Source organism: Euprymna scolopes, chromosome 22 (assembly GCF_053919585.1).
Source record: "Euprymna scolopes isolate OS-2025 chromosome 22, ASM5391958v1, whole genome shotgun sequence".
Classification (NCBI taxonomy): domain Eukaryota; kingdom Metazoa; phylum Mollusca; class Cephalopoda; order Sepiida; family Sepiolidae; genus Euprymna; species Euprymna scolopes.
Genome location: NC_136503.1, coordinates 84,051,038 through 84,070,562, shown reverse-complemented (window position 1 = coordinate 84,070,562; position 19,525 = coordinate 84,051,038). Strand labels below are relative to the sequence as shown.

The 19,525-nt window shown below is 35.1% G+C and overlaps 1 protein-coding gene across 1 annotated transcript in view; it reads left to right on the top strand.

The window, feature by feature from the left end:
* The first annotated feature begins 749 nt into the window (after window positions 1-749).
* LOC145243525 (uncharacterized) overlaps window positions 750-19,525 on the top strand; it is a 45,854-nt gene continuing 27,078 nt past the window's right edge. The window contains exon 1 of the mRNA XM_080106494.1: window positions 750-1,123. Within this exon, the coding sequence (XP_079962620.1) occupies window positions 868-1,123 (256 nt within the window). The 5' untranslated portion in view covers window positions 750-867. The remainder of the gene's footprint in view (window positions 1,124-19,525) is intronic.

The window sequence follows — 19,525 nt, the reverse complement described above, 5'->3', positions numbered from 1 at the left end:
TGACTGGGTAGAAGTCCTAAGTAATTCACAATTGTATTTTTAATGTCGCCTGCACTGAGGATTGAACCTTCAATCTCCAAAAGAGTGTAACTTACAACTGAATTTTGCGAAGTACTTTATCCGCTACGTCATGGATCCTTGTGGGCAACACTCAAAATACAATCATGAATTTCTTATGACTTCTACCCACTCATGGCTGATGAAACAAAAGCATGCTACCCCCTTGGATTAAATAAAGGATTCTGTTCGAAATTTTGTGCAGATTCTCAAGTTCGACAATATGCCCCTGAAGATTGAAATGTTGTGAAAATACTACTCAAAATGAGAAGTCCGAAGAATTCAAATAATACAGACTATGCTGTACTGCTGTAGGCAGCAAGGAAGTACACTCATGGTATTGTGTTCAACAGGTGGGGAGTTCGTATCATCATAACGTGTTTTTCGTTCAAACTTTTTGAAAGTTCCGTTTGTTTCTATTCTAGGTACACAGGGGTAAAAAAAAGTAAAGTTCTTTGCATTGGTGATAGCTCAACCGTACATGTGAAGATTAGAAAAACCATAGATTGTTAACTTAGTCAAGCACCTACTATGAAAATAACGATCTATTACAGAAAGACTAGCACTAGCAGTGTCTTTTCTATGGTAGGTGGCTGTAGGTATTTATACAAAAGATAGAGGGGGTGTTAACAAGTGGACTCTTCTCCTCCTACTCCTCCTACCTCCCCGACCTAATTCACTACTTTTCCGCTGTCTTTGTAGACCAACCTGTCTACCCTCCACCCTCCTAACTTGATTACAGGTGCGCTCGCTACACAACAGATTTTTAACTACACCTTTTTATTTTTTGAAAAGTGACATCGAGCAAATATGGCGGGCCGGACATTGTTTTGGTTGAGTTTTATCTGCATCGCTTCGGCTACCCTGTGCATGTTCATTGGGTTTTCCACACCCTATTGGATCAAATCCTGGACTCGCGTCCATAGTCCCATGTCCAATGTGGGACTGTGGCATGTCTGTATGGCCGGGTATATAAAACCTCGAGACCCTGAACTTCATGCCTATGTCGGGTGTTGGTGGATCCATTCGACCCTTTTTAAAGATGTCAGCTTTAACATAATGCCCCGTAAGTTAAAAAATAAATGAATAAAATTTTAAAAATAACAAATCTTTTGTGTACTTCTGCAGTTTACAGACCGTGCTGTTTTTTTAGATGGATTTTTTTTTTAAATTGAATCTTGTCAAGTGAGAGTACAGAATAGTTAACAAACTCACCCCTCCCATGAGTAAAGTTTCTAAATAATAATTCAATACGCTCCGTAAATTGCAGAAATACCAAACTTTAAAGAAATAATTATTTAATGAAAATTATTTGAGATTAGTAATTTGATTTTTGACAAAAAAAAAAAAATATTTTGACCTTATGGAATTTTAATTAGATTAAAAAGTAAATTAATTGTATTTAACCCACAGCCAATATTTCTGATTTGAAATTTTAAAGTTTCGTTGATAAACATTACTATTAGCGATTTAAATTATTTTAAAAGGAAATACGATTGGGAAATTAGTAAACAATTTATTTTGCTTTGCCTACGCATTTGTGACCCATTTACATTAAAATTAATATAAGTTAGGTTAAACTAATTTCCCAATTGTATTTTCTTTAAAATAATTTATGTCTCTAATAGGAATTAAAATTTTTGTTTTTTAATCATTGTTTTCCGTTCGAGATTTCAAGTTTCGAAGTTATTAATTCTTTTTTTGTTTTTCTTTTTTTTTTTCTGTTTTCAACTGATTTTTACGCTTCCGGTTCAAATAGTTAACTGGGCACCCGAGTCGGTCCCGGAAATGAACGAAACAATTTACGATTTGAAAGTTGCGAAAATAATATAAAGGAAAGATAAGACACTAAGCATTGTTGGGGTTAACATTTTTTACCTCTTTCAAAGAAAAAGTTAAAAAAAAAAAAAAAAAAAAAAAACTTCCTAAATAAAAAAAAAAGCTGTCTTTCAAATCGCAGATTGCTTTCGCAATTTTCTGTCACTACTCGAAACCGACCCCATAAGAACTGGGTTGTGGGTTGTCTTTACAGGCTGCCCTTCCCGAGGTTGAGTGTTCTAAATAACTAACATTGGGAGGGGAGAACTTCTTTAACAATTTAATAAACAAAAACTACCATAAAAAGGTAATTAAAAGTGAAACAGCAACCGGAAGTGAAGTGGAAACTTAATTCGTAAAGAAAATCCAAATACTTTTCGTGTATGGCGAATTGCCGATCCCCAAAATGTATAACCATTTTGACTCCTTTTCAATTAAAAAAAAAAAAAAAAAAAAAAAAAATTCAGGAAATCAACCTATTTTAATTAAATTTTCAGTATTTATTAATGACTACATAATATAATGAACGATTTTTTTAAATCTGAGTGAAAATATACTATTTTTTGTAGATAAAGAACACCTTTACTAAATTATAGTTTTATGTTAGAAATTGAATCTCACATCATTTAGAACTAACTGGCAGAGAAGTTGATACTGTTGCAGAGGGGAGCAACCGGTTATTAAACCAATTGACCGTACAACTAAAATATTAGACACAGAGGCAAAAAGAAAAACGGCAAAGCAAGAGGAAGAATGACAAAAGACCGAGGTCAGTTTAAGGACGATGGCTCACCTTTTATTTATAAAAAGGAAATAAGTAAAAATGGTCAAATTTGAGAAATTTGCGGTCCATCAAGCAACACTGGGAAGCTACTGAGGGCTGCAAGTGGTGCTGGGAGGCTGTAGGAATGTGTGACAGGTGCTAGGAGGGTGCAGCTGGTGCTGGAAGGCTGTAGGAAGTACTAAGGACTGGAAGGACTCAGGAGGGTGCAGCTGGCGCTGGAAGGCTGCAGGAAGGTGCAGCTGGCACTGAGAGGCTGCTGGAGGCACCAAAGGCTGGAAGACTGCAGGAGGCGCTGAAGTGTCTGGAGGCTGCTGATTAAAGAAGGGTAGTTTCAGGAAGCAGACAAGCAGTAATAGACGCATGGTAGTAGTTTGTGATCGCATAAGAGTATTTTTTGAATCTCATAATTAATGTGGAAAAAGGTAGCCCTGAAAAGAGCTGTTTGAACTAATGCTGCTGTTGGAGACCCTTCGGCTGCTGGGCTCGACTTGATTAGAAACGTCAGTCGCATCTCTGGAGACTCTTTGCTCCCTCACCTAATTGGGGGTTTTAGCTGCAGAAGTGCTGCATCCATAACAGAGGGCTGTTACAGCAGTCGCTGCTCTCAACAAGAAAACAAATTAATAGAATTAATTCATGACTAAACCAATCACAATAAATAGAATTTTAGATGTTAATTTATCGTGTTTGTTTGATTCAGCTCAGAATCAAAATATCTTTGTTGCTTGATGAAAAAAGGGTTAGATTTAGGTTTCTTTAGCTTCAGTTTGAAATAAGAAAAGTGGATGTTGCTGCTTTTAGCACAGATCGGTAGTTCTGCTTGTTTCACTGCTAGACGGTGTCTGTGAGATTGTTTACCACTAAAAAAAATGGCTGTCATAGTAGAAATATAAAACATGGCATAAGCGCACCGTGACAATACAACAAATGAAAGACGAACTTACCTGGTATGACAAAAAACAGTTGTCTTTCTTCTCAGTTGCAAAATCATTGCATCATGGCTGAGTCTGGTAGGTGATGCTTCGTAAGAAATGTTAGTTAATTCTCTACTGAGTAGAGTTTGAATGTTCTTGCTAAAAAGGATCCATTTATTTATGATTCCAATAGTTGGTTGTTGGTTCTACCCAATAGTAATTACGATATCAACATTATTAGCTGATTTAAAGGAGACGATATTACGTCAAGAAATGAAACCTAATTAGTTAAATAGAATAGCCTCTCAGAGAAGAGAAGAAAGGGCTCCAATCGCCTTTAAATTAATGAGTCCATGCATGAAAGAAAGAAAGATGAAAAAAAACTAAGAAAAATATACATGTACTAAAGTTTTTTGGTTTGAACATCCTGTGCACAGGGGGTTCAAATTTAAATCAACCAATCAAAAAAGCTGTAATAAAACATGACATCAAATTCCTATCAACCAATGAAAGTTCGCATTTCAAGTCATGCAATTTCTGACACGTTGCCAAAGAAGGAAAAAAAAAGTAATGGGTATCCATTACTTTTTTCCAGATATCAAATACAAGGTAACTATGTCAATTAATTGACATGTAAATTTTGTTGGTCACAAGAACTTAACTAACCATCATAGTCTTATTATTTTTTCTTTATTTTAAATTAACTATATGTGACTTTGTCTGCTCATGATAAATGAATTTATAACCAATAAATCTAGTTTATCTAGATTACCAATATATTAATAATAATAAGAACGATAACTTGAACATAAGTCAAATGTCAACTTAATAAATACTGAGTTTAAAGAGAGAATGAAAAGAGTTTAGTGATTTGCTTTTTCCAAGCAATCGCTTAGTTCCATTCCCCAAAAGTATCCTTGCTGACTTACCCCAACACAGTCAGAATGGTGCCAACTGTCATAGGCATCACACCATAAATGATGAGCCATCATTTGCGATGGAACAAGTCAGACAGAAGAAGGGACCACCTTTTTCTATAAATTCTGTAGAAAATGGCACAGAAGCAGCCTTTAAATCTATAGGAAATAAATGTTTTAAAGAATGAACCTGTTCACAACCGTCCCTTAATACACAGGCTGAGCGAACTTTACCATCATTTCTATTGATGAGTCTAAGTACTTTGCCTAGACTCCAAAAGTGTCAGGTTTTATATGGAGATTTAATTAGAATGATTTCTCCCACCGACACCTTCTGAGGGTGATTGTCCACTATATTGGCATCAACCTCTCTCAAGGACAAGTAACTGTTGTGCCAAATCTTTCTGATTTTTTTTTCAATATATTCATGTCTCAATTCTAGAGACTGCAAAAGTTTAGCATGACTGGAAGGATCAAGACACAAATCATCCAATACGAGAATTATACCCAGTTTGTAGAAAACGATTAGGGGTTAAAATATCGAGACCCTCTTCTGAAGCAGTAATATAGATAAGCGGTTGAATTCGTCTGAAGCGAATGTTTCAGATAACAAGATACCAGATGCTAAAAATGTCTTCGCAGTGTCTGAATAAAAATGTCTAGGGACACCACACAGATTGGTGAATCTAATAAATGCTAATAAATGCTAAATGATCTCGTGCAGTTTCACATCTTCATCATTGTATTTTATCAAAAAATGACTGGTAAAGTCAACACTCACTTGTTGAAATGGGAGAACAAAATTTGTGGGCAGTTAAGAACCCGAGGGTGCTTTATATGCCATTGAGTTAATTTTTTACAAATAATGCAATTGCTTAGAATTTTCTTCACTGATTGCCTTCCTTCGAGAATCCAAAATCCAGATAACCTCAACTTTGAAAGTGTTGAATTGGTTCTTAGATGGCAACAATTTAAATGTGCCTCTTTGATTTCTAATTCGGTTTCCTAGAAGTATAGGGAATTTAACATCAAAGTGGTAGATATTAGAATTCTGAATTCGACCCTTTGTTCGCGTCAGACCGTCCTTATCGATAAACAAGCCACGCGTAGATACCCTTGGAGTAACAGCCTTATTAGTGGGTTGGTTCAAGTATTCCAATTCTTAGGGAAATTCTTCCCTCTGCATATAAGAAGAGAGCAGTAATTTAGCTCTGATTGGTATCTGTGTTTCAGTGCTTCAACTTATCACAGAACCTTAACACCTTCTTGAGGACATTAATCGCCATGGTCAAGGAAGAAAAATCAGCGATATTTATGGATAAGCTGTTCTCATCAGTTTGGGGACTATCTGAGAAGATACACGATATGATTTTTTTGTTCACGTCATTAAGACAAGGCAAAGGAGACACAGGCCAGTCAATGGTATGTCGATTTAACCAATCGGGACCGTGTACCCAAAAATTGAATTATTGTTCTAACTTAGGAAGTAAGGTCTCTAGTTAACAAATCTGCAGGATTTTCGAACGAAGGAACATATTTGCATTGAGGTAGAATTTTGAATTCTAGATTGAAATCTAGCATTTTTTTTAATGTCCAGTACATGGTTTTATGGATTTCCTTAAAGATGTTTTTTCTTTAATTTTTTTTTTTTTAGTCCCTTTTCTGTTTAAAACCCAAGATAGTGCCACTTGGGCATCAGATACAAGAAAAATGAAATGAATATTGAAAGGCCCCAAAGCCTTCAACACATTAGGGACAGCTTTAAGAGCCAAATAAATAACCATGAGTTCCAAGGTAGGAAGGATCTTCTGTTTAATGGGAGCCATCTTTGCCTTAGCAAATTACACAGAGCATTTTGTCCCTTGTTTTACATAAAGGGAAAATCTGTTTGCAAGTTTAGAGGCATCACAAAACAAACTTTGCCGGGGAGTCCTCCATCATCATATGTCTGGGGAACTCAAAATCACTTAATTTGTTTAACTCTTTTACAAGGGCTTGCCAAGAGGCTGTAAAAATTTACAGGAATCTCCTGCTTTTCCATAGTTGGCTAACCAGGATCTTACCTTGAATAGTAAGGGGGAGCAGTAAAGATAAAGGATCATATATAATCAAAATTTGAGAAAGAAGCCCACGTTCTGTGTTGACTTCTGCATCTATCACAGTAGGGGCCAGTCTGACCCTGTCTGGACTAGGGGAATAACGATACCCCAGGACCTTTTCAAAGGTCCGCAGAGGGGAAGTGATAGACTCATCTTCTATCATTTTGTTCTGCAATCCTGTGCAGTTGGAATTACAGGACCAAAGATCAAACCATGCGCCCTTTAATCTTTGATGAATAGTATTATACACCGCAAGGAGGGATTTGTAATCGTGCCCAGTGGTGACCAAATTATTCACATAAAAATTAGTGGTAAAAAGGATCCATTTATTTATGATTCCAATTGAGTTGACGGTTAGTTCCGCCTAATAGTAATTACGATATCAACATTATTAGCTGATTTAAAGGAGACAATATTACATCAAAAGATGAAACCTAATTAGTTAGGTAGAAGAGTCTCTAAGAGAAAAGAAAGGGCTTCAATCGCCCTTAAATTAATGAGTCTATGCATGAAAGAAGGAAAGATGAAAAAAAACCTGTCTATCCTCTAAGAAAAATATACATGTACTAAAGTTTTTTGGTTTGAACATCCTGCACGCACGGGGTTCAAATTTAAATCAACCAATCAAAAAGGCTGTAATAAAACATGACATCAAATTCTTATCAACCAATGAAATTTCATATTTCAAGTCATGCAATTTCTTACATAAAAAACAAAAATGCATGAATTTATTTTTGCTTTAAAAAAAAAAAAAATTTTTTTTAATGAAAATAAAGCATCGATGTTAACAATTAAAAATTATATTTCAGTAACATGACGAAAAAAGCCCCTAAAATTTGTGTTAAGGAAATCAATATAACTAAAAAATAGTTTCTCTAACTAATGATATTATCAGTGAATTAAGCATTCTTTATTCAATATATTCACAAAAAAAAAAAAAGATTAAAAAAAATAATGTAATTGGAAAAAATATTTTTTGTGATTTTAGTGATAACAATTTCTGGGGAAATTTTAAACATATTTCCCTTGTATGCATGAACATATAAACATCTGCATACAAATTCTTTTTATGATCTTGAAAAAAGAAATGTTTAATCGAGATCCTAAGTTACTAAAAGGAAATAATTTTTTAAAATGGTATAATTTCTACTGACGATTAATTTGCAAAGGTGGACAGAACGGCAAAAAATTAAAAAGGAAGTTTCTAACCTTCATTAAAAAATGATCATTTTCTTTCAAATTTGAATTCTATTTAATTATTAATAAAGAATTGTTTTAGCTTATTTTTAAATGAATGAATAAAATTTAAAAATAAATTGAATAATCTAATTGTACAAATTGATTAAAAAAAAATTTTTTATAAACATTTTACAAACGTTTTAATTTCAAAGTCTAAGGAAAAACATTTGTAAAAAAGAGCATAAATAATTTTAGAGTATTATTGAATAAAAAAAAATATAGCAAGTTAAATATGAAACTTATTTTGAGAAAATAAAGAAATTTGTATTCATTAAAAATATATTCTAATTAAATAAGCATTTCCTGTTTCCTGAACAAATTTAAATTAATTAAACAAAATTATTACACTTCTGTGATGCATTTTTGTGAAAATCCGCAAAATTTGTTTACATTTGAGTTTTATACTGTACATCACTTTATTATTATGATGATGATGCAATTTTTAGTTAGAAAAATTATATACATATTTTCTTAATTCGGTATCTTAAGATTTTAATTTACTAAGTATGGTTGAAATAATAATAATAATAAAAGACTTATCTATTTTTCCAGAGATTTTCAAGTTTATTTATTCTGCCTTGAAATTAAAACATTTTTTTTTTTTTTTTTCACCATTTTCACTAATTTTTTCTTGACACATAAATACACATTTTTTCCTTTCAGAGATTAACTTTGGTCTGCCATCTTTAAAATTTATCCAAATTTTATCCAAAAAAAAGGAAAATCATAAACCTTTTTTAAGAAGCCTCTTTTAAGAAACATAGAGGTCTTTTTTAAGAAGCATAGAGGTCTTTTCCAGCCTTTTTGCCATATATAATATGTATACATGGGTGAGAGGAATCTGAATAACTCATTAAAAAAAAAAAAGTTTAATGTTTTCATTATATGAATGTACCCGACCAAAATCTTTTGGGTGATCCTTGAACATTGGGTGGGAGAGGAGCAAAGAAAACTGTTTGTTCATCTGAAAAATGAAGAATGCTTTGACTGTGATTACCCATAACACTTTTATATATTTTTTTCAACAATTTATTTTACTTACCTATTAAAATTAAGAGTTTCTTGTGTTTGAGATTTTATCTTGGTCATCCTCTACTTCTTTCTCTCTCCTTCTTCTGAAATGAACGATGCATGCGAATCTAACTCTGAAACAAATGCTGTCCACACAAGAAAATGCACCATCTTTTATACCCCTCAAGTCTTGCACATGTGCAAATAAGTATAGGCCTTGCTTTGAGTGCAGTGCTATTTCTGCATCGAACAGCATGACATTTACCTCATCATGCATTGTCTACACTCTCCCTGATCACAGCACGTGCAAGGTCACGCTGGTAATCCCCAGTGTGCACTTTGTTGCACGGGTGGTTCTATTTTCACTGCGACAACTTTAACTTCATTCGGGAAATTGGCTTCACTATGTCTGTTTATATGAACATTGTCCAACAGACAGATGATGTGCAGTCTGAAAGGAGATCAAACCCTAATAAATCTCCACCACTATGGGGATTCTCTTATCTACCTACAGATTGATTTTGGTTGCTCTCCTGCTGGTCATGCTCTTTCCATGAATGGTCAGCATCTGTCTTGCATCCATTTGGTGAACCACAAACCAAACTCTTTACAAGAAACCATGTGCATCCTGAATCAATCACGGCATCACCCATCACTCTATTAACACACATACATCACTGAGAGGTTAGTGTTCAATTTTCCCGGGACAAAAGTGGTGCTCACATCTCGCCCAGATTTCCATTTTCTGGACATTTTGATGTGACATGGCCCTCCCTCTGGCATCTGTAACATTGGCTTATGGTGCTACCTCAGTAATTCAAACTGGCAGTGCTTAGCCAGATGATTGAGCCCAGAGCAATTAAAACAATGCAGCAATTTCTCTGTGGGCTTGAATATAAGTAATTTTTCCGTGACTGATTAGTCGATGATGTCAGCAACTCTTTTATTGTTCACAACAACCCTTGCTCATCTGAGCATGCTTTCTGTCTGAATGTGGTCGATGTTGGCAATTGCAAACCTATGGTACTTTGATCCAGAGGGGAATTTCTGCAATCAAAATATTATATATTGAGATAAATACTGGAAATTTCATTAAAATTAGTTGAATTTTTAAAAACTTTTAATTTTTTAATTGAAAGGAAGGGTGAAAATGTTTTTACATTTTGGAGATTACCATTCATATTGCACATACCTATAATGATGGTGGCGATATTCTGCATACAGCTAAAAGTTGTTTTTATTTTATAAAAACAAAACTACTGGATGAATTTAAATAATTTTTGGTAAACAGCATTTATTTTACCTCAAAAGTAAATACATCATAAAAATTTCTTTTCTTTTTTTTTATATCCATATTGGTCCTCCGATTTATCGGAGAGGTACCTATGTCTTTAGTGGTGTCCGTGCGTTCATTAAATAGATGTGCACAGTAAAAAAAATTTTTTTGCGAAAATTCCCGTTGCGTCTCCAGGGGCTCAAGAGGTAAAAAATGTCTCAAACTTTTAATCCATCCATTAGATTTTTCTGAAACTTGGCCAAAATGTGGAGGTCATTTTTCTTAATATAAATTCAGTATGAGTGACCCTGGCAAAATACTGGTTCGCATCCCCATAAATTTTTAGTGCTAAAAACACCCCTTTTTGTGGCTCTTTTTTCATATTTCTCAACAAAAACTTGATATGTCTGACTATACAGGGATTTTTCATGGTGGTCAACTCAAATATACATGTTAACGCCTAAAACTGCACTGTTATCCGTTTACACTGGGTTCGGCATCCTCGGGCTCAAAAGAGGTAAAAAATGCCCCAAAATGACACTTTTTGCCCCATAGCATTTGATCCATCCATTAGATTTTCCTGAAACTTGGCCAAAATGTCGAGGCCATTGTTCTTATTCAGTATGGGTAACCCTGGCACAATTCTGGTTCACATCCCTCTGGGACTTTTAGGGCTAAAAAAACATGCCTTTTTGGAGCTCTTTTTTCATATTACTCAAAAACTTGATATGTATGTCTATATAGTGGTTTTCCATGGTGCTAAATTTAAATATATATGCCTTAAGGCATGAAACTGCACCGTTTGTCCATTTTTACTGAGATTCGGCGTTCCCAGGAGCTCAAAAGGAGTCACAAATGCCCCAAAATTGCAAAAAATGACTCTTTTTACCCCATAACTTGTGCCTCATCATAGATTTTTTCTGATACTTGGCGAAAATGTGAAGGCAATGTTGGCCCTTCACATTTCTCACATTCATCATTTCTTCACTATTTTTTGTGGTGTCATCTCACATGCAGCACCAGAGGGGGACCACGCATGTGTGGCTTGTTCAATCTGTAACCATGAAGAAGCATAAAATTAAAACTACCGTCCTCCCTCTTTCAGTCATTATTGGTATTTATTTATATACCTGCTTCACACTGCAGGATGAAATCATTTTAATGTAGGGGAGGGGTGTACAGCTTCTCTCTAAAAGGGGAACTCTGTGTGAAAATTGATATGATTGGAACATTTTCATTATTAAAAATAACCTTTATATGCTTATAAAATTTTAGATATAAGTGTTTTTAATTTACAAAACTTATGTTTCAGATAGCACTTGCTATCTAGTGACCCTTCTATTCTCTTAATGTTTCATTTATTTTAATTTTATATGCATGCATGCCTGTATTTGTCGTTGATTTTCTTGCTTCACTAATGCATAACTTTTATATCTTAATTCATATTAAATGACTGTGTGGTTCTTGGCTATACCCAAAGATAACATTGTTATTCAATATGACCTCTACCCAAGCCAGGGACCACACCACAGGCCTTCATTTTAATCAAGATAATCTAGGTTCATCAAGAACAAATGCATAATAAAATTTAACTATTTTCTAGCCACAGAACGATGGAAAGCTGTAATAATTATAAAGATTGATATCTATTTACTAATAGATAGAAAGCAATAGGATTTTTTTTTTATAGAAGTTGCTTCAGACATAGCATGATGCCACTTGATGTAAGAAGCTAAAAAGAATGCAAGATGAGTAATGCAAAGACGGAAGATGCCTAATGAAATTAGTCTTGAAAAGGAGTAGATAGGATAAAACAGTCTGAAGGAAGAGTTTCACAAGCTTGCAGTTCTTGGAAAAACGTTGCTGGAACAGGAGGATATATTACAAGGTACCTGAGCAGCAAATTGATGAAAACCACTAAGCTTAATGAGTGAAACAATTTGGAACAAAATAGAACGGAATAAATCAAGCAATTCTGAAGAGCACTTTAATACTTATAGTAGAGACTAACAACATCACATCTGAGAAGGGGTCGGGCCAATCAAATTACAAATAAACGTCTAAACATTAAGAACCAGCTCAAATACCATGACCAACCAGACTGTGTAATTGTTAATAGACCTTTATTTAGGATTCTGTCCTGAGATCTATAGTGTTAATCTATAATATAAATCTCACCTGCCTGTTTAAATGTATGTATGTATGTATGCCTAAAACTTTTGACAGAACGTGATGAAACTGGTATCATTTTAAACCTCGAACTTTCGGATAACAAATATTGAAAAATTGACCAAAAACATTAATTCCTTCACCCTCAACGGGGCAGTTTGCTACAAGGAGGGGTTGCTTTTTTTTCACAGATATTTTTGAAAGTCATTCACTCTTTTTGAGTGACTAGCCTTAATTTTGACGTTCGTCACTTCCGGTTTTGCGATGGACTCAACAGCAAAGACGTCAGGTTTTTTTTTTCACATTCTTTTCCTCCTTCACGGTATGGGTTCGAGCCTGCCTGCCTACTACCCTTTTTTTTTTTACTCAACGCACCTCTAAACACCTGGGCAACGTCGGGCCCCCAGGCTAGTATGAAATAAATAAGATCCAGACAAGAATGTGATAAAAGCAAGATGTTTATTTGAAGTGTGAACCCGAGCGACTTGTCTCGAAGAGAAGTAAAAGATAAAATCTTATACCTATTTTCCCCCTGACAGTACTCTTAATACAAGGGGAGATTATTGGCCTTTCCTTGGGCAAGGTAAATAGGGTGGGGTGTTAACATATAGGGATAGCAGATCAATTAGAGATTCCTGACAACCAGAAAGATGTTCTCCTGTTGACTAGACACTCCAAGCATGATTATCATCACTTGAAGGTATGCAGCTCCTCAAACAGTATGGAACTATCGGTAGCCAACATACACCAACTGTATTTAATTCCCTTCAATTAAAGGATATATTAGCAGATATAACTTTTCACATCCACACAACTGCGTATGCAATATAAAATTCATATATTTATAGAAGAACTTTGCTGGTCCTTTCTTTAACAATCCTTTTCATACAAATTAGTCTTCTAATTCCCAGATTTTTTTTTTTTAATGGAAATCGTTCCAGACAAGTTATGAAGCCATTTGGTGTAAAAAGCTAAAAAAAAAAGATACTACTTCAAGGTCAAAAACTTGCCAATGATAAGTGTTAGATGGAATAGATTATGACTTGGAAAACAGAAATTCTTCCCTCTTTGACAGGAATATTGTTCCTGGAATATGAGGACTAAAGGACAAAATAAGAGAAGCGAAAGTTACACGGCTGCCAAAAGTAAACTCAAAATTCACTTTCTTCTCTCCTTATTGATTTGTTGGAATAAAGACGAAACCTCAATGCTCTTGACTTGTATTGATTCTAAAGGATGTGGTATTCATGCCACATTCGAGCATTGTTGATCGAGAGAGAAAAATAACAAGCATGTGTATGTAGTCTGATGATTTAAAGAAGTGAAACCTGGTCAGTAATGGTTGAGGACATGAGTTGCATGATATGAGAATGTTACAGTGAATGTTACAGTGAATGTGTAATGAGTCTTAAAGAAAAGCTTAATTTTTTTTGATCAGCCCAAAGGAAGAATAAATCTGGATAGTATGGAGACAACAGGAGACTTTGATGGTTTGGTCACATTGACAGAATGGATTTGTGTTTGAATTTCTTACTTTGTTTTATGTTATTGCACAAATGTTTGTTTTTGCTTTTCTCCAATTGAAGATATTGATGAAGGTAAATTTCATCGGTTTCTTAAATTCGAGAGCTCATCCACTGCGCTATCTTTTTTATGATTTTATTCTCACTCTACAAATCAGACCATGTATTTTTTTTTTTTACAAAGTTGTCACCACTTATCAAGGCCAGAGACCATTCAAGGATAAGGGTTTATAAGTGTACAGTGGTCAATGGGACAATGTGGTAGTAATTGGAAGTGGTGTAATTGGTAGTGGAAATTTGGTAAATTGTATTTCTTAAGGGGAACGGCTCATCAAGAACTTGTTTATGTTGGACTTGAAGATGACCATATTATAGTCAGCCAGAAAGCAGGCAACTGGAAGAGAGTTCCACAGGTATGCAGTTCTAAGAAAGACGCTTTGTTCATGGAATCTACGTTTAGGTTTAGACACAAATAAAGTGTGTGGAAAACTATTGATAGTGTTCTCAGCTAGACGAGTGTTTCTCCTGTAAGTTTGGCGAGTGGGGACCATAGATGTATTAAGTACTGTTGTCATATTTGGACTGATGAATCACTGTCCCATTTGAAGGTTCTTTATAAAGTGCAGAAATTTGATTGGCCCCACTTTTGCTACTCTATTGAAACCTCTCTCAAATGTTATGTTGATTGGCTCAATCTTTTTTTGTCTTTCTTATAAATAGTGTTTTGACATGTGTTCTTCAGAAATGTCTAATCTGCTTTGTTTGTTCCAGCTCGTTTAACTTGTTGGTCTAGTGGTCTCCATCAATTTGCCGTTTTGTTACCTCATTGTAATATAACTTATTATTCCAGTAGCTTCTTTCCAAGGACTACACGATTTTAAAACTTTCTTACTATTCACTGTTTTCCTCCTATCTACAGCAATGTTTTTGTTTTTTTAAAGACTAAGATTGTTATACGTCGCCAGTTTTCGCAATAATCATCTTTCATTCTTTTTAGTTCTTTACATCGAATAGCTTCACACCTCGTCTCAAGCAATTTCCATAAAGAAAAAATCGGAAGCCTTTTGAGAAAAACAGAATTTTATAACAATACATTTTTATATCTAAAATTTTATAAAAATATAAGTTATTTTCAATTAGCAAGTGTTCATTTATGCAAATTAGTGTTTGAAGAAAGTTAAGTAATAAGAAAGTTTAGAGATGTGTATGTCAATGTTTATTGTATAAATAATGGGTATGTGAGTATTTGGCAATGTAACACTCTGTGTGTGTGTGTGTGTTGGTTTATCTTGTTTTTGTTAGTGTGTGTATAGCTTCGAGTACCGATTTGTTTCTGTTCGTCTAACTCTCACTAATATATAAGAATGTGTATGTAAAATGAAGAAGGCTTCTATGCGAGTCATTGAAGTATTCTTTTTCATGTTCCTTGGTCAAAGCCAAGGGAAGGGAGTATTCAACATACATTCTTGTGTCCTTTGATGCAGCCTGGCCTGCTTGAAAATTCTAAATCTGATTTTGTTGACCAGATCACTATTATTCTGAAACCACTGTCAATAGCTTTCCCCATTCTTTAACTGAAAATCAAAACATAGATTCAAGGAACAAAGCTTCTTTCTTAGAACTGCACGCCTGTGGAACTCGCTTCCATTTGCCTGTTTCTCAGCTAACTACAATTTGGTTGTCTTCAAGTCCAACATAAAAAAAATTCTTGATGAACCACTCCCTAAAGTAATACAATCTACCAAATCGCCATTAATAACGACTATTACGATATTATACCATCGATTATTGTACACTCAATAACCCTTATCCTCGAGTGGCCTCAGGGTCTTGATAAGTGGTGACTCATATGTAAAATATAAATAAATAAAAAATAAAGGTGTCACATAAGATTGTTAAATTTTTTAGGTTTAAAATAATTTTCATTGGTTGAAAATATTTTGAGTAATATGTTCCTGTGGAAACTGACTTGCTTTTGAAAGTGAAAAGTAAAGCATATTGAAACAAACCAGAGAAAGAAAGAGGGTAGTTATTTGAGCTATTTGCTTTTTAGTGTTTGTTTAAATTGTTTCGATTCAGTCGCTACACACTATTTCAATCTTCCAGCATTTTAGTTTTTTTCCAAGTATATTACGGTGTTAAACTGGAGGAGAAAAAACAAAAATTTGTTAGGAATATAATGAAACAATGAATAGTAGTTATTGTCATTCAATCCCAAGCAACATCGGGTCTTCCTGCTAGTTATTGGTATAAATGGTTAAAATAAGCATCTGCCCTCCCTCTTTTTTTATTTTTTTTTTAGATTGCTTACAAGTTTGTTTTATGATTATTTTATTGATTTTCAAAATTGTATGAATCAATAGTTTAAACTAAGACTTTTGTGTATTATTTGGATTCTTCAGATTACTGTTCTCATCTTGAGTTTTATTTTCACAATGTTTCGGTTGCTGTAACCTTTGACCTTCTTCTTGTCGAACTCTGAATCTGAACCAAAAAATATAACTGCAAATTACTTATGATCTCTATCCAGTCATGGTCACAGTCGAGATCATATTACCCCCATGAAGTAAATAAAGGGTTCCATTCAAAATTCCGTCCAGATTCCTGAGTTTGACAGAAACATTCCAGAGTTCGATAAGATACACCTGGAGAAAGTCGGCAATTACATCGACCAAAATGTTGTGAAAATAACATTCAGGGTGAGAATAGTAGTCTAAAGAATTCTAATAATTCAAATAACTAATCCTCATCTAAAAAATTCAAAAACGTGTAAAACTTGTCATGTAAAAAAAAAAAAAAAAAGCCCTAATCAAACAAAAAGTTGTACAAAAAATGATATTGGATGTTTGCATATGTGAAATTACATATCTACTTTAAATGAAACAAGTTTCACGATTGAACAAAGGATCGTGCTCTCTATAACTAAACTGGTTAATCATATTTGGTTAAATGCCAGTTTTACATATTGAATGGTTTTAAAAATTGATTTCCAAACTAAACTATATTTCTGACCAGGTCTTGATTGATCCTTTCTATCAAATTCATGCTTATCATTTTTTTACTTATTTTTTTTTAATTCAATTTTCACCCCCAAACAAGGCACAGTGCCACTTTGAAGTAGGGGACTACTATTGGGGACATAATTTGCAGGGGCATTATGAAGGGAGATGAGTAGCAAGATGCTTGTTCACATTACACTTGAACTTCTGCATATCAGTACAGTTGGGAAAGCAAAATCCCGGAAGGGAGATCCGAAGACATGCAGTTCTGGGGATGAAACTATTGGAGTAAAAGGCTTTCTTACACCTAGGGTTCTCTACTGTAAAGGGGTTGGACTTAGTTGCTTGTCGGATTTGTCGGGGGTAGTCACGTCGAGGAGGTACAAGTGCTTGCAGTTCGTCAGAGCATTCACCATTAAAGTATTTGTAGAACAGGCAGAGGGATGCAACATTTCATTGATGGGACAGAGGCTGAAGCCTAGATGACAGTTCAGAACCTATCAGGTTGGTGACTCTCTTTTGAACCCTGTCCAGGAGTGAGAGACAAGCAGCAGATGCACCAGCCCAAATGTGACAACAGTACTTCATACATGGGCGAATGGTGGCCTTATAAATGTACAGGATACTTTCAGGCATAAGTAATTTCCTAGCACCGTAGAGAGAGGCCACCTTCTTTGCAGCAGCTTTGGCAATGCTCTCAATGTATCTATTCCAGTTCATGTTCTCTGTAAACTTTGGGCCGAGGAGTTTAAAAGAAGTACTTTCAAGTAATGTTCTTGCCCATTGCTATTGGTGGTAGAGAAGGTTTCTTGTAGTTATTGAAGGAAACAAGCTTAATTTTGGCAGCACTGAATGTGACCATCCATTTTTGTCCCCATTCCACTACAGATTGGAGGTCATCCTCTAGTGTTTCTGCCATTTCCTTAGATATGTGTTCATTTATTTTTCCCTCATGCCTGTTATAGAGAGTGGTGTCATCAGCAAATATACCCATCTCCGAAACAATTTTATCAGGAAAGTCATTTATGAATATCAGGAATAATAAAGGTCCAAGGATAGATCCCTGAGGTACTCCCGCATTTATATCATATTGTTTAGATGTACGACCGTCGAGGACAACTTGGATTTTTCTCCTACTTAAGAAGGATTTAATTACATTATGAATTCTTCCACTGATACCATATGATCTTATTTTTCTTTAGAAGACCATCGTGCCATACCCTGTCAAACGCCTTAGATATATCAAGGGCTACCGCTCTACCCTTCCCTGTTTTGTCCAGTGAACAGTATATACATTCAGAGACTACAGTTAAAGATATCTGCTGTTGAACGAGCTTGCTTAAATCCATATTGTTTGTCGGTCAGGAGGAGCAGCTGTTAGGTGTTGGACTAGGGCTTGATTAACTAAGGATTCAAATATTTTGGCAAAAAGCGGGAGGAGGCTAATGGGGCAATAATTTAGTGGGTCAGTTCTTTCACCAGAATTCTTGAAGACTGGTACCACAGAAGCGGTTTTCCAACAGTTGGGAAAGCAAGTCATTTATTGTAAAGTTTGGAAAGAACTGGAGCAACCTGGAGCATTTTTTAGCACAGCCGGGATGAAATCTGGTCCACATGCTTTTGAGGTGTCTAGGTTTTTTATGATACCATGTACCTGAGAAGGGGTGATTTTCAAATTATCTAGTGTGGCGTCTGTCCACAAAGGAAAGTCTGGGAGGGAGTGGTGTGCCGGGTCCAGTGTGGAGTTTGAAGCAAACCGACTGGCAAGCAGATTAGACTGGTCGGTTGCTGTGCAAGCAACCTCATGATTGTTTGATAGTGGGGGAATCGTCGACTGCCCATTATTTACTACACTGTTGTAGATTTTCCAAAAATCACGGGTTCCTAATTTGTGTGCTTCGATGTGTTTTCTGGTGGTCTCAGTGTAATCTGTCTTAGCTGTCACTATTACTCTCTTACAATTATTTCTAGCTTCTATATACTTCTGTCTGTTTGAACTGGACTTATGTTGGTTGAATCTGCAGAACGCAGACTGCCTTTGAGCAATGGCAGCTACACAAGCAGAAGTAAACCATTGGGGAGAGTGGAGCTTGCTATAGAATTTCTGTGTGGGGAATATGTGCTTCAATTGCAGTTTTGAACCATTCAGTGATCTCCTTTGCACATTGTTCTGTTGGAAGAGAAAAGATATTTCGCCATGGGGCATCTCTGAGTTCCCTGATGGCTTCCCAGTTAGCCTTTTTGTAATACTGTGTTGTTTTGAGTAGTGGGCCTTCAGTTTTAGGGCGAGAATTTAGGGTGATTTCTACCATTATCACAGCATTCCCGAGTGGGCTGTGGGCATTTGTTATACAATCATCGGGAACTGTTGTCAGAAATAGATCTAGAAGTGAGGCATGTTGATCTTGCTGGTCTGGGAAACGTGTCGGAAATGTAACCGTCATAGATATGGAATGGGATATAGAGAAGCTATGTGTTGTGCTACCAGCTACGTCTGTGCAATTAGAAAATTAATAGAGATATTGTCCAATATGTTTCTTCTTGTGATCTTTCATTTTTTTATTCTTATTTGAATTCACATATGTTGGTGCAAAAATAATGTCGTTTTTTTTTTACAGTTAACTCTTGTCAAAAACCGACATTATTTTTAAAAATAAGAACACATTCCATTTGTTCCACAAATGCTTATTGTCTGCTGACAATGAATAAGATCTGAAAA